The 15,628-nt window shown below is 33.4% G+C and overlaps 1 protein-coding gene across 3 annotated transcripts in view; it reads right to left on the bottom strand.

Moving 5' to 3' along the window:
* Positions 1-7,901: 7,901 nt before the first annotated feature.
* Positions 7,902-15,628, bottom strand: part of LOC115891206 (leucine-rich PPR motif-containing protein, mitochondrial) — a 77,736-nt gene continuing 70,009 nt past the window's right edge. For 2 of the 3 annotated variants that reach the window (XM_030911629.1, XM_030911631.1), the window contains 4 exons: positions 12,246-12,410; positions 11,965-12,196; positions 8,753-8,915; positions 7,902-8,270 (listed from right to left, as the gene is read on the bottom strand). In XM_030911629.1, coding sequence (XP_030767489.1) covers positions 8,155-8,270; positions 8,753-8,915; positions 11,965-12,196; positions 12,246-12,410 — 676 coding nt within the window. In that variant the 3' untranslated portion in view covers positions 7,902-8,154. The remainder of the gene's footprint in view (positions 8,271-8,752; positions 8,916-11,964; positions 12,197-12,245; positions 12,411-15,628) is intronic. The other variant, XM_030911630.1, reaches the window with a different exon arrangement.

Below are 15,628 nucleotides of genomic sequence, written 5' to 3'. Positions count from 1 at the left end.
ATATATAACACGCTATAACTCATCGTACAGTCTCAGGGCTTTGACAAAAGCCAGTATATCCATCTTCGACATCAGCCGTACTCCTTACCAAATTTTATGGCACGAACGGTTGTCGTCTCGGCGCACTCAGTGATAAGGTTTTCTGGTGTTTCCCCACAGAATCTACATTTACCGTTGTTTCTCAGCTTCAAACTATTGAGGTCTTCGTTGAAGAGACAGTGCCCTGTTAGAAACCCCGTGACAATCCGAAGATTGTTCTTACTTAAATCAAGCAAAATCTTTCGTAAGTTCTGAGGAATTTTTCGAGTGCCTTAGACCGTTGGAGGATACCCATTCCAGGTTACGGATGGAGTCCCCCAAGTTCTTCAATTCCGCTTTAAGCTGGTTTCCGCTTGGAAGGCAGAACGGTTCTGGGCCAGTTAGTGGAGTATTCGCTCCTTTTCTAGCTAGATCGATTGCTTTTTCATTGCCTTCTATACCTGGGTGCAGTGGCGGATACAGAGGGGGGGGCAATGGGGCCCGGGCCCCCCCTAAAATCTGTAAATTGGGTTAAATATTAAGCTTTTGGGTTAAAAAGTTACATTACTTTTTATTTGGGCCCCCCCTAAAATAAATTCCTGTATCCGCCCCTGCCTGGGCGAGTGGGCTCTAGAGTAGGAGGACTTTATTTTCTTTGCCTAATTTGTTCAGCTTCTCTAGACATTCTTTGACCAACTTCGAATTGATGATTACTGAGTTGATCGCTTTTAGTGCTGCTTGACTATCGGATAAGATGGATATTACCTCTTTTCGATAGTTCCTATCTAAGATAAATTGTACGCATCTTTCGATAGCGTAGATTTCTGCCTGAAGTATGCTGGTATAGGTGCCCATTAGTTCAGAGTATTTAGTTTTCAAAAATACACAATATATAGTTTTTCGGAGCCATTGTAAATACTAAATACTCTTATGATAAGAGTATTTAGGGAAAGGGATAAGAGTATTAGTAATTATATTTAGTCTCTACCTTAGAATTAAACTAAGAACTACTAGAACTAAAAGAAATTTGAAAAGCGATAATTCATACACTACGATATATAATTACTATACTTACTACGATTTATAAATAAAAAAAAATATATAATTACTAGATATACTGGCTATATAGTCAACTATAGTATGTACTCTTGATTAGTAAAAATTAATGTTCTTGCTTTATTCACAACGAAGTTACGAGGGGTGAAAAGGCTCCGAGTTGCTTCGAGAAAAGGACGATACGGCTGTGCTCGACTTAGCAGATCAATATGTTTTATATGTAATATTTATTATAGATGACATTTACAGATCGTCATTTTCAAGCCAACTCTGATTCGGTTTTTTATTATAAAGTACATAATCCTTTTGATGATTAAATAGGTTACATATTTTAATAACGAGGTAAATTAATTAAATAACGATTAAAATTTTCATTCGGATATATCACATAGCACAATCAGTAAAAGATAAAATATTATTGTTTGTAGACATTTTGAATACATACATACTATAATCTGTGCTATAATCCTAGATCATACCTATATACTTACGTGGATAAATCAACGCCATAAGTTTAGCATTAAAAAATATGTCCCCAACATCACGACATGCCATTTTCAAACCTTCTTTATTGCACTTATGGAACGTTCAATAGGTTTGTCTTTCTCGAGGACCTGACTTTACGCATGCGTATTAAAAGTGGCACGTATTTCCAAAATAATTACAATTTTATCCGGTTTAGAAAGTACAAATTGGTACAAATTATACATTGTTATGGAAACCAACTTTTCATTGTCATCATATTGTCATAATATATGTCATGATCTTTTTTTCATTGTGCAACGACGCTTGTTTTTTGCGTTTTTTATTTTAAACATTGTATTAATTACTCTTTTATCGACCGCTTTTATATAGCCAAGGATGCAAGTATGTTCAGTGAGAAGTTAATTTTAAGTTTGTGCAATTATATTTCTATTTTTTATTCGTTGGGTTTTAATTTTTGGGTAAATATTCGTAAAAATGACGTGTTTGGTGTGTGGAAATTATAATATAAATGTCTCCGAATTATCTTTTCACAGGCAAGTATTCAGTTGTTCTTTTATGTATATTAAACCACACCCAACTAGAATTTATAGTGGCAGATACGTACAGTACGTCTGTTCGTTCTGTAGCTACGGGGTATCCGTGAGAGGGGAAACGATATTCTCTCCATGTTTTTCGTAAAAAATTAGACGACGCGTCCCATCAATAAAAATTCGACAAATTTGCAAGTAGCCAATAAAATGAGTGGGCGGAGCGATTTGCGGTGACGTACTCGTCAAGTCGACGTATAAAATACGACGTTGTTTATTTAAATGTTTTTTGTCCGCATTCCTTTCATAGACACAGATCCAGCAGACGTACTGTAACTGCTATTATCAAAGCCACTACAAAGTGGGCGGTGACCATCGGCGGCTACGTCGTATATTCGTAGCTGCTAAGTAACTGCGACCAAAATGGGGAAAAATTTTGAGTAGCCGGGTAGTGTCTTGGGTAGTTTTTGCCACTAAAAGAGTTACTATGATGTGTTACTATAAAGTAGCCTACTGGTGAATGCGACTTATCCGTTACGAAGCTGCCTAGTCGCGGGTTCGTGGCAGCCAAGTGTTAGCCACCGACATGTGGAACTTTCGTTAAACTGTTGAACTCATGTTGAACTTTATTCGCAGCGACCTCTTCATGCAATTTCACATTTCATAAAAATAGTGTCATGATGGAAAATAATTATGGAAGCCATTATTATTTTTTCGTTATTTGTTATTTACCGTGCGATTTTAACGCCTTTTTTTAGGTAAATTCCAGAACGCAATCAACTTTACTGAATAAAATAGTGGGTTTATATAACAAACTTTTCGAGCGCCTCTCAAAATATTTCAAATTATTATATTATTTGCAATAGAAACTCATATTTGTAATTAAAAAATAATAATAATTTGCTTGAAACCGGGGTCAAACTTTAAAATATTAGTCCACCATCAGAAATAACAAAATAACTAAGGAATTTTAATCTAAGGCTTTAATCTAGGTATATTTAGCTTAAAAACGAATAATGTTTGAGCCATTTGGCTGTTCGTCTAAAAATTCATGAAAAAAATATGGCCGTTTAATCCGAAAAATACTTTATAGCTCCATACGCTTCCACAAAGTACCGGGAACAATAACATATTAGGCCAACCCTACCCGTTTGGACCTTTAAAATCTTCGGATTGATAAAGTGACAATTGTAGCTATCCAAAGGCGACTTTATAGAAACAATAACTTTTTTGGAACTACATGGTCAACGATTCTTTGGAACCATAAAGTGATTTTCCAAGAAAGTTCCCTGCGCCACCAAATTGCCGCTTAATTGGAGCGTTGCTACACCGATCGCGGTGGTGGCGACTATACATTCTATTGGTGCCACTATCACGTTCCGCCTTGTCCTTTGAAGTTATTCTTTACTTATTGTGCATTTTCTATTATTAGTGTTTCTATATTATTTAGAGCTACATGAGGTATAGAGTATTTTAACGCCCACTCTTTCAGCTCTTGTTTTATATTATTGGTTCTCAAATTAGTTGTCCTCTGAGATTCAGTTTCAGATGAACTAAGACTACACTCTTCTAAAGAAACAGCTTCAAAAATGTCTCAGTCACTACCTGATTTATGATGTTCATCAGTAGGATTATAGAAAGATGTATTTTTTGTTTCTGGTGTTGATGCATCGGCTCACAGTGATTCGTTTTGTTTAATTCTTCGGTTGAAAGTACTAGAATATCTAAATTTCTTTTTATTCACCTTTGGGATTTTACAAAATTTTAATAAAGCTTAAAAGCAAGTAAAAGAAAACAATAAAACAGAGCAGCACACGATGCAATCTGAAGCAATTACATTTATTAGGGTATATTAAGTTATGGTCACTATAAAGTAGCCGTTTTTGACCCCTGTGACTTTTTAGTGGCAATGGATGAGCGACGGCTACTTTATAGTAACCTAGGAAGGTAGAAGTAACCATTTTGCTACTTTCAATGCTACTATAAATTAGAAGTAACTAGGTGGCGTGCCCGCGACTACCCCGTAACTTAAATTGTTACTATAAAGTAACAAAAACTTAATGGAGGCATTATGGTAGCACTCGTTGGTAACCCCTACTTTGAAAAGTTCCTACAAAGTTTTTGGTCTTTTATGGTGTCATATTCGAAGATTCGGGTAGTTCCAGCCACTTCTTTAAATTACATCTTTGCGACTTGCAATCGGGGTGTTTATTTTCCACTTTTATGGTAGGTAGGGACTAACCGGTCACTCTCGAAATATACTTCAAAGTGACTATTCCTTATAGAGTAACATTTTAAGTGGCGGAGTGGGCCTAGGAACTATACTTTAGGGGCAGTGACATTTTAAAAAGGACTGGGAACTATATTTGCTAGTTGGGCATGCATACTTTCTGGTTATATTTCCTAAGAATATTGATATTCGTACAGAGTGGCTAATTTATTTTTAATATAATTTAATTTTTGTGACAGTAACATTCAATTATTGTTCAAATATATGCATTTTACAAATTAAATTCTTAAAATTAATGTTCAAATTTGGCGCGTGGGCGATAGGTCCTCGACAAGGATAGATAGAGTAGAAGCATCGCGTGTGCAACAAAAAAAGAAGATAAATGCAAGTCTGGAAAAAAAGAAGATAAATAGTGTCATGGTGATTTACTTATCCACGTGCTATAATATATATATTAAAAAAATAAAGGTGAGTTTTATTAAAAAACATATGCCTAAAATGTAAGGTTTTTGACATATTTCACATTTTGTGAAAATGGAGAATAAACTTTAAATTTTAATAACAGCTACCTAAATTGTAATTTACCCTGTGTATCCTGATATTTAGTTGAAATAACCATTGTATGTTAAAACAAATAAAAATTTGCCCCCAAAAGTTATACATTGTTAGACAAAATTAATATTCAACATTTGGTCATTTTTAAAAACAAGTTACTCCTTTATTTTAAATGGAACACCCAGTATTTTATTCCCGATCTTCAATGGAAAATTCATATATCTTCAAAATACTATTAAGATTGCTACCCCTAGACAAAGATTTTCCTAGATTTTTTCATTTATATGATGATATTATTTGGTGTTTTATTTCGTTAATTTATCAAAAATTAAAAGATGTAGAGTAAAATATTCAACGGCAATAAAAAGATTACAAGTTTAAAACATATTTTAGTTATTACAGAATTTATTACAGAATTAAAACTAGATATAAACGTACAATTTTGTGACAAAAATTAGCTAGATGAAATCAAATGCCCAAAATGCTTCTTCCTGTTCACTGCATAAGATTCTTCTTTCAAAAGATCCTTTGAGTTTTGTAAACACTACCTTTAACATATAACATATCCCATAAAAGAAGTCCAGACTAGATAAATCAACACTTAAGCGTTCTATTAATTAGCGAATCCACGCAATTAAGCGAATGCAATCAATTCTCAATGATGTAAGATAATTTTCCATTTTCCGCCAATTTTTGATATTTTCTTGTTTGAACTGACAAAAATTACAACTAGTTGTTAAAGTTGAACTAGTTTGACAACTATATTGAAGTGTCGCCAAGCATATCAGAGCCACCTAGATTTTATCAAATAATAAAGATCTACTGACACTCAGTGGCAGCTCGTGACCCGTGTGATTCGGTAGGCGACAAAATTTTTTGCGTCTATTTGCACCCTCTTTGTAAATATATGTTATCTCTGGGTTAAAAACATAGCTCAAAAATATTTAGGTCAAAACTAAAGCAAAAATAACAGCATTTAACGTAATGACATAATGATTGACATAATGTACAAGTATAGTTTTTATTAATCTATTTTATCTATTACTATAGAGTCACTATGGAGTACATCATAGAATTTTATTTTATTTTTATTTATTTACGCAAACTTAAAAATTGGTAGTATTGAGAGAAAGAATAATTATGTTTTATATATTAAATTGACGAGTCGGTCTCTTAATAAAGAAAAATTATTTATTATTATATCAGTAAAATCATCAGATCGTTGAAGAGCTGTGAAAAGATCTTTTTAGATTGAAAGAATTTATTTTTCATGGAATCTCTACTATAAATTTTATTGCATTTCAGATATGAAAAATGTCTCTCAACCCAAGTACTTGTAAATGGTTTAAATAATTTCATCACAAACAATTTGAAAGCCTCTGGAAATATATTTCCAGGATTATTCTCCTTAAATTATTTTATAATCGAAATTATTATATCTATTATTAATATATGCAATTTATTCATTAATTTATATGTTGGTCAATACCATTTTTTGTTTGTTAAATCACTATTAAATGCGTTGGAAGTTGGAAATGTATCAATATAACAAGTTTGTTAAATCAGATGTTAAATGCGTTAGAAATTTTTATAGGATTCCTTAAATTTCGGATCCGCAAGAGATAAATAAAAAAATAACTGAGACATACGAGTACCTATCTGCAAACCTTATTTCTAAATGTATAACAATGTTATCTAATATTTCATAAAATAAAATTCGCAAAGATATTTGACTTAGCCGCTTTTATTAATATATCGAATTGAAATAGCACAATGAGAATTTTCTGTAATATCTGTTGTATCGTCTTCTTGCACCGAATAAAATAACGCGCTTTTTTTTTATTTCGGATTCATTTATTTCTGTGGCGTGTTCTGAAATACAACCGGTTATATCATTGTTAATAATCTCGGACAAGCCCGTAAAATGTTTCCAATTTGCTTTAAACGTTTTTTTGAATTTTCATCTAAAAGTTTTAAATGCTACGTATAATGAATCATATGAAATATCCCCTTAACAAAAGGTGATATATCTCCTTATGAAATATCGGGAATATCCCCTTAACTTCTAAGCCTACCGAGCCTCCACGACTTCAAAGGCGACCGGAGATGTCGCCTAAGCCCCGCCTTAATACGATACAACTACAACTTACGTCGCGTCGCTACCGCACGATGAGTTAGACAGAGGCAGAAGACTGCCGTACGTCGTGCATCAACTCTGATAGTAAGCGATGTAGAAATCGCCGAACATTGGTCGGGCTTAATAGTTGCCTGCTGGGGCTAGACACAAGTGAACAAAGGAACTCCAACGGTCAAAATTATTTTGTTTTCTAACGCAGCGGCACAGTCAGCGATAATGAATATGTTAATATACAAAACCACAAATATTAAAATAATATTGATTATTAAAACACACTTCCGTGTATTAACAGTATTTTTATGTATTGGCAACATTAACAGTAGGTAAATAATGTAATGTAATAAATCGCTTAAATTCTGCCAAAATCTTAGGGTAGGCGCCGAATACCTTGCCTACCCCTGACGAGCCGCCACTGCTGACACTAAAGCATAAAAATGAAAATATCTAGAAAAATCTTTGTTTGAGGAGTATACAATCCTAATAGTATGCAGAAGAGACATGAATTCCCCCTTGAATATCGGAATAATACACGGGGTGTTCCTTTTAAATAAAAGAGTAACTTGCTTTTAAATGTGACCAATGTTCAATATTAATTTTGTCTCATCTTGTATAACTTTTTGAATCAAGTTTTAATATGATTTAAAGCACAATATTTATTTTAACTACATATTAGGCTATACCGGGTAAATTACAATTTAAGTTGCTTTTATTGAAATTTAAAATTTGTTCTTCATTTTTAGAAAATTTTAAATATGCCAAAAACCTTACATTTTGATCATATAATTCTCTAATGAAACTCAATTTTATTTTTCTCCCAGAATCCGAAACTCAATTAATATATAGGGTGTTCCATTCATTCCTTTTGCAAGAAATCAATAATAAAAAAATCAAGTAGCGATTATCAACACTGTCACTATAATTTGTTGGTATTTATATGAAAATAAGGAAAATAGGTTATTATATATACATATTTCCAGAAAAAGTAAATTATTTCCTAATAATTCCTCTATTGTATGTACCATATTCTCCTTTTATTCGCACAAAATTATCATAAAATTTTTAAGTAAGTAATATGAAAAATAATATGATTATTTATATGTTAATGTAAAGGTTTATATGAAAATAAGTTTTATTTTAATGTATATTTAAAATCTGTTATTTTTATTTTTTTCTATATATTTTTCTATCATAATTCGATCCGGACAGTCCTCTGGGAGATCTTCGTAAAATTTGGAAATTCCTTCTAAATCATTGTTGGAACCTAAAAAATAATAAGTATATTAGAATGAAAGCTTTAATTACATGTACACATACTATATGAAGGAAACAAAAATGGCGTCGAGTTAACTTAGGGTGCATCCACATTCCTAGAAAAAGCGGATCGGCGTATCGGCGTAACGACCTTGAAACGATTTCCAGTAATTCTATTGAATGAAATAACCATCTGTCAAAAATTTCAGCCAATATAATGACTGAAAATCGTTTCAAGGTCGTTACGCCGATACGCCAATCCTCTTTTTCTAGGATACTGTGGATGCATCCTTAGAATTCTCACAATTAGCTTTCTAGGGTAACTAGATACCTCTTTTTTCGAACATTACGGTATTTACAATGCATTTCAGTTTGTAAAACATTAAAAAAATTCCATAAGCAACAATTTAAAACTGACAGTGAATATTACAATAAATCAATTATATTAAAGTTAAGAAATTTATTCATGCATACACTACAAATGTTACTCACTATGTAAATCTAGAATACACTTGAATATGAATTTTCTATTGATAAGTTTATCAGATAAATTATTTGAAGCTTTAGCGAGTAAAGTTAATGGGGCAATTTTTTTCTGTAAAAACCATCTGTTACATTGTTTATATAGAAGATTCTTGATATTGCATTTCCTTCCCTAAAAATGTTTACTAATTGAACCAACAATTTAATTATTTTTTTATAACTGTTAGTTGGTTGCCCGTCCATCTAATCTGGATTTTTCGCAGTAATTAAAGTAACATACTAAAAAATATTTAAAAAAACTATATTTAAGCATACTTTTCAGTGTATAATCTGAATATTCGACTACCTATTTTTTATATTAGGAATCTTTAAGAGTTTACGTTTTGGATGGCATTGGATAATAAAGAAGAATAAGTATGCTTGTCATGATAGAACTTATGCTTGTCATGATAGAACAAAACATATAAAGGTTGTAGACTTATTTATGATACAAATATTTCATTGTTAATAACAGGGGATTTGGCATATTTGATTTGCAAATACAATATTGATAAAAAGAGAGATGATAATATGACAGCTACTTAAAAATTGAAGAATGGCGTGACAAGAGAGTAAATATCCATGAATTTTTATTTAAGAAAATTGGTAATTACAACAAATGATAATTAGAGTTAATTAAAAGTTTTAAAGCAAGGTTATCATTATAAGATCATGTAGATCCATTTAATTTCAGGTGAAAATTATCCACGTTTAAAGGATGAAGAGTTTGCGGTGGGGTATATAATAATAATAACAATACTTTTATTGCCTAACAGGCATTAAACCATACCATACAAAGACAATTTAGACATATTATGAGGTATGATAACAATATATATGAACAGGTACATGTAGGTGTACAACTGTGAATCATACAAGAAGACGATTGCATAATCATATTATTTTGTAGTAAAGACAATCGATTTACCATTTCAAATGTGTTAGAAAGAGTCATTCCCTAATAACATGACCTAACTTCAATATGTCATCGGTCGTAACCTCGTGACCTTATCACCGACGTACGTACATTTATATTTCGTATAATTTATGATATTACGCAATCGTCTTCTATTCTGATTCAGAGTTTACTAATATATTGTACATATAATGTGAAAATAAAGTAAAAAAAAAATATTTTAAGTTAATGTCTCCTTTTTGCTGAATTCCGAATTAATTAATTAATGGACGGAACATGGCCAGCAAAGTTAAATAAGTAGAAAAAGTGAATCCAAAAGATTATTACACAACTTATATAAAAATATAAAGGAGACGAATATTTTCGTCTTATATATTTCGTATTATAAAAAACACCACCGGTGAAGCTATGGGGAAACCTCCTAGCAAAATTGGGAACATTATCAATTAAAGTTCCACGGAACCAACCCCAAAGGGAACTACAAGAGAGGCGGCTGACACTTGCGCGAGACCAGGCTCCATAAGTTGCACATAAGCTACCACCTCCTCTAGCAAGGGTCGGTAGCCTACCTCTAAACTCAACAAGCGACACATACTACCGTTTTGCCTACATGGTCTGGGCCAACCAGGCGGGCTAAACGATAGTAGGTCTTAGCGGAACAGAAGTACAGAGATACCTCCGACTGCTCCACGAAGGACTTGCTGCAGAAAAAGCAAAAGCCGAAGCACTCTTTGAAAAAGGAAAGAATAAAGGAACCAAGAAAGAGCCTGGCGCATCTCCACCAAAGGAAAAAAGAGGGAGCGAGAACCTCTCACTTCTGCTCCGACAAGGAGAGAAAAAAGCCAGGTTGAAAAGCCGTCCAACACCGAGAAGCAAGCAGGGACATCACCAGCTTTGCTGCTATTGCTGGATAAGTGAAAATAACGGTGATGCCAGAGGATTACCCTGAGGTTCGGATGGTTTTGATTACCAGGCTGCACTGACTATCGACCAGCAAACGGCTCTAGAAGAGGCGATACTGGACGAAGTAGTAGCGAGCGGATTGCAACACACCGATCCACAAAATCTGGGTCAGCTTCGGTTTGTGGGGATACAATTTCCCTAAAGTAAAATACTACATCCCTAAAGAGGCGACCATCATGGTCTTTCTGCCGAGGAGCAAAAGGAAAGACACCGCCTACCTGCTGACCCTTTATCCAGGCTCAGAACTCCAATGTAAGCACATCGAGTCATCAACGACGGTCAGGACGATGTTCATGTCTTCAAAATAAGAAGCTCAAATCCAAAGAGGCAATAGCGAAATAGAGATGTAGTCTCTATGATAGATTCGGGACAACACCGGTATCAAGACTAAAGAAAGCCCAAGTTAAAGAGGTGGGAGAAAATGGAGACAGATCCTCCAGCCTCCACCTAACGGGTACCTCAGCCGGAGACAAGCTCCTCGACTGTGAAGGGCATGGAAGGTCAAACCCCTACCGTGGAAGAGTGTATCCCCTCGTAGAAGGTAGATGCCCACTCCTCGGACGAAAAACATCTGTTGTCAGAGGAGGATGGGAAATACCCTGTCCTCCCTACAACAGGAAAATCTTCATTTATGATGAGTTATAGACTGTATGATGAGTAATAACTCAATGAAGGGGGACAAAATAGATCTTTAAGGTCCCGGTGATTAACCCCCCTCCCACTCATTCTATATTCTAAGCGATGAATATCTCACGATTCATTTGTAATATTCGATCAAATGAACGCCTCGATCAATCTTTGACGAAGCCAATAAAGAAAAACTACGGGGTGTATTAAATACATACTCTTCCTTTCGTTTGAGGTAAACAAACATAACAAATTCAGTGAAAAAATAATTGTTTTTCTAGTTCACATATGAAAAAATGTATAGAAAATAATAAAACTCACAATAAACCGTTAAAATACCTATGTTGCAGCAGTATTCAATATCAATACTCCTATCGATTTTTTTATTACATTACGTTTTTTATTTTGTTTTAGATCAAGTAAAAAGATCAACGAGATACATATTCAATTTCTTGGAATTTTTTTCTGTCACTTTTTATAATGCACACAAAATTACGTGTTTGTGCCCACTACACAAATTTATCTTCCCGTCAATTCCAATATAGTGGAATATCCAAAAATGAAAATAACATTAGTTTTTGGCTGTAGACAAATAATACTTTTAGTAGTAAAAACTTCCAGATTAGAAGGGCAAGCTAACACATGAGATTTATAAATATCAAAAATACACACGAACCCTTAAAATCTTTTTTAGTTCTTGTTCCTTGTTACATTCTGCCAATGCTGCAATCAATCCTAATTGAGCAGGACCCACACCATGAACATCTTCTATAGCACTTATAATTTTTTCTAAAATCTTCTTATCTCCCTCTTTTATAACAAAGCATAACACTTCTAACTGCAAAGGTGTACATTTGTACTCGTTTGCGATATTTAGAAATGCACTTACAGTTTTTTCAAGATGTCCACTACAATTTTTCTGCTACAGTTTATATAAAAAAAAAGTTTACTGTTTACCTATTTAAATGAATTCTTACAAGTGGTCCTAACATAACATTCGTTGGATTGCACAATTTACGTTTTACCAACAAATTAAAAATATTCATCATGTCTTCGAACTTTGTACAGGAATTTAACAATTCTCTGCAATTCCTCTGAATTGATCTTGAATCTATATCATCTCTAAAATGAAAATACCAGTTTATAAGTTAATATGATTTAGCTAGATTATAGTTGGGGATTGGAACGTTTGGTGTTACAACAGCAAAATAAAGCACGAATTCACCAAAATATATTAAAACACGTTCAAGCGCGCTTCGGTAACTATGTTAGTATCATCAGCAGATGATAAAGACTGAATTTTAATTGAATATCGATACTCCTATCGATGATTAAAACTTTAATCATTACTAGCTCCATCTCCTGGTTGATGCGATGTAGTACCGTCTCATATAAATGAGACCGGAGACTCCAGAATACGGGTACAGGTATTTCGGTCACATTATACAGGGTGGCGCACCTCGTTCGCCTCGGTTGATTATACGAGAACGGAAAGATGTATGTTATGGGTATATGTAGAAAGGCAATGTGCATAATTTGAAATTATTTTCAAATGTACAGGGTGTGTACTTCAAATGTGTCAGAACTAAGATCCATACCAAAGTTATATTTTTTCTTATGGAACACACACACCCGGTATTTTATTTCATTTTTGGATTTTTGGCCAAAAAATAAGGCATTTATTATAAGGATTTAATATGTTGAAAAGCTTTGGTTTTTGAGATATTTGAAGATATTTAAATATGCATGCTATAATAAAAAGTTTGTCAACACCCTGAACATTACTTTTCGATTGTTTCCTTAAATGTATACAGGGGTATCAAAAATTGCTGGTCTATTTTAAATATAAATTTTACATCAAAACTTTGTTATTTCAAATACAACACTATGTATTATTAGAAATAAGTCGAAGCAAATTTAAATGCTCTTTCAAACTATATTAGGGTTTCCTATACCTATCTGGCTCAGATTTTGAATAAAAAGCGATTTTTCAATAAAATGGCAATCAAGATTGCTGGTGTCGCCATGGCAATTTGCTAGTGACAGTTAGTAGCTATTTTCAAAATCGACATTAGTTTATGGATTTTATTTAAATTTATAACAGTTTACTTTTATTTAATTTACCTACAATAGTTTAATGCGTAAGTATGTATTTATTGTATAGTCTATAAAATGAATAATTTTGAATTATGACCGTTATTTTTTAACCAACATGGCAAATATAAAATCCCTCTACCAAAAAAGTTACTGATATTTTTTTTAAATTGAGTGCCTGAACGAATCAGATAGGTAACTCTTTTTACTTTCGTGAAATAGAAAAGGAAAATAATAAAACAAGTGACAGTTCTTCCTCTTCTTGCAAAAATCAACACGAAATGTCATAATTGTCAAAAGTAAAATGTCATCAGCTTTTGATATTTCTAAATATCAGACCAATACCGTCTCTAATAGAACAGCCTCGAGATTTATGACATCACGCTAGTTAGATACTACGGATTAATAAATATGTTGTAGAATACATGGAAAACATAATTATTCCTCGTATTTTTAGTTTGTATTTTAAAAATTATATAGTTTACATGAAATATACATAATATACAGTTAATAAATACAATATATATACCTATTTGTAGTAATAAATAGTTTGACAAATAAACTATGAACCATACAAATGCAGCAAATGTTTTACAATATACAAATAATGAATAGGTACATAAGATAATGGGTAAAATGTAAAATATATTTTAAATTTTGGTGTTTTAAAATGGATCTAATTTAACAAAAAATGTTCAATATCTACTAATAGTGATGTATTATTATTTACATTCACAAAATTTATATGTATATTTTGCAAGTATCAATGATAGAAAAATTATATTTGCAAATAATACAATATCATAGAAAAAAAATGCGTCAGCGATGACTATGAAATAAAGATCGCTCTCATTTTATATGCAAAATTATTCTAAAATTTTTGATTTTCTTGGGATTTAGGTTCGGGAAAAACGCTGATTAAGTTTTCATTTGGTTTTTCATTATTTTTATTTGGTTTAAAAAAAACGTTTCGGCTAACATTACAGCCTTATCAGTGTTGTGTCATATGAAAAAAATAGTGTCGAATATAATCCAAAAAAATACATATAAAATATTCATGGCTGAAGTCGTACTCCATAGTCAATGTACATAGTTTTAGTGTAAATATGTGGTCATCTTTTAACAAGTTTATATTAGTTTACTAATTTCAGTAAACATTATGTGGTGTGTGGTGTGAATATTAGTATTATTAGTAGTATAGTATTATTAGTAGTATCTAACTAGCGTGGGAGTCATATGGTTGGTTCATGGGTCTCGAGGGTGATATATAGCGCCGCACTCTATATCACATCAAAACCTTGGGAAATGCCCGAAGTCTAAACGGACGGACCAACAAATCCTACCTCTACGTCCTTGTCGTGACTCCTGGGCAATGTGTGGCGTACAGTGGGTGTGCGTTACATAGCTAACGGAGGAGGGTGACGGCGAATTTCCGGCGCCTAAAAACTGGAACCTTGCGGCTAAGGGAATAAACCCCTACAGAAAATTCTGGTCCTCCAGGTTGGGGGTTGAGGCGTTAGACTAGCAATCTAACACTTGGAAAACAAAGAAACGTTAAAAAGCCAAACATGTTGCCTCGGAATCAGGACGGAAATAACGGTAAACGAAATACGCTACGAAAACGGACATTGAGAGTAGGTACCTGGAATGTTCAGGGAATTTTAACTACAACAAATGAAGTTGCGGGCGAAGTTGCTAGATATAAAATGGACATTATCTGTTAAACAGAGACGAAGAAAAGGGTCAGGGCAATACGATGCTAGGAGAGTATATGTATATTTGGTCAGGTATGGAGTCAAGTCCGAACGAAGTAAGGCGGGCGTGGCAGTTTTGCTTAGAAAGAAATTTATTAAACATATAATCGAAATCCTCTACGTTAATGAAAGAATTTTGAAAGTCATTTTAAAGTATTTTGGCAGACAAATTGTTATCTTGGCTGTGTATGCTCCAACTGATGACGCTATAGCAGAGATAAAGGACGATTTCTATTATGAGTTATGTGCAATAAATCCTACCTCTACGTCCTTGTCGTGACTCCTGGGCAATGTGTGGCGTACAGTGGGTGTGCGTTACATAGCTAACGGAGGAGGGTGACGGCGAATTTCCGGCGCCTAAAAACTGGAACCTTGCGGCTAAGGGAATAAACCCCTACAGAAAATTCTGGTCCTCCAGGTTGGGGGTTGAGGCGTTAGACTAGCAATCTAACACTTGGAAAACAAAGAAACGTTAAAAAGCCAAACATGTTG

The sequence above is a fragment of the Sitophilus oryzae genome, unplaced genomic scaffold (assembly GCF_002938485.1).
Source record: "Sitophilus oryzae breed Bouriz unplaced genomic scaffold, Soryzae_2.0 scaffold_980_pilon_pilon, whole genome shotgun sequence".
NCBI lineage: Eukaryota > Metazoa > Arthropoda > Insecta > Coleoptera > Curculionidae > Sitophilus > Sitophilus oryzae.
This window is presented reverse-complemented; position numbering and strand designations above follow the sequence as displayed.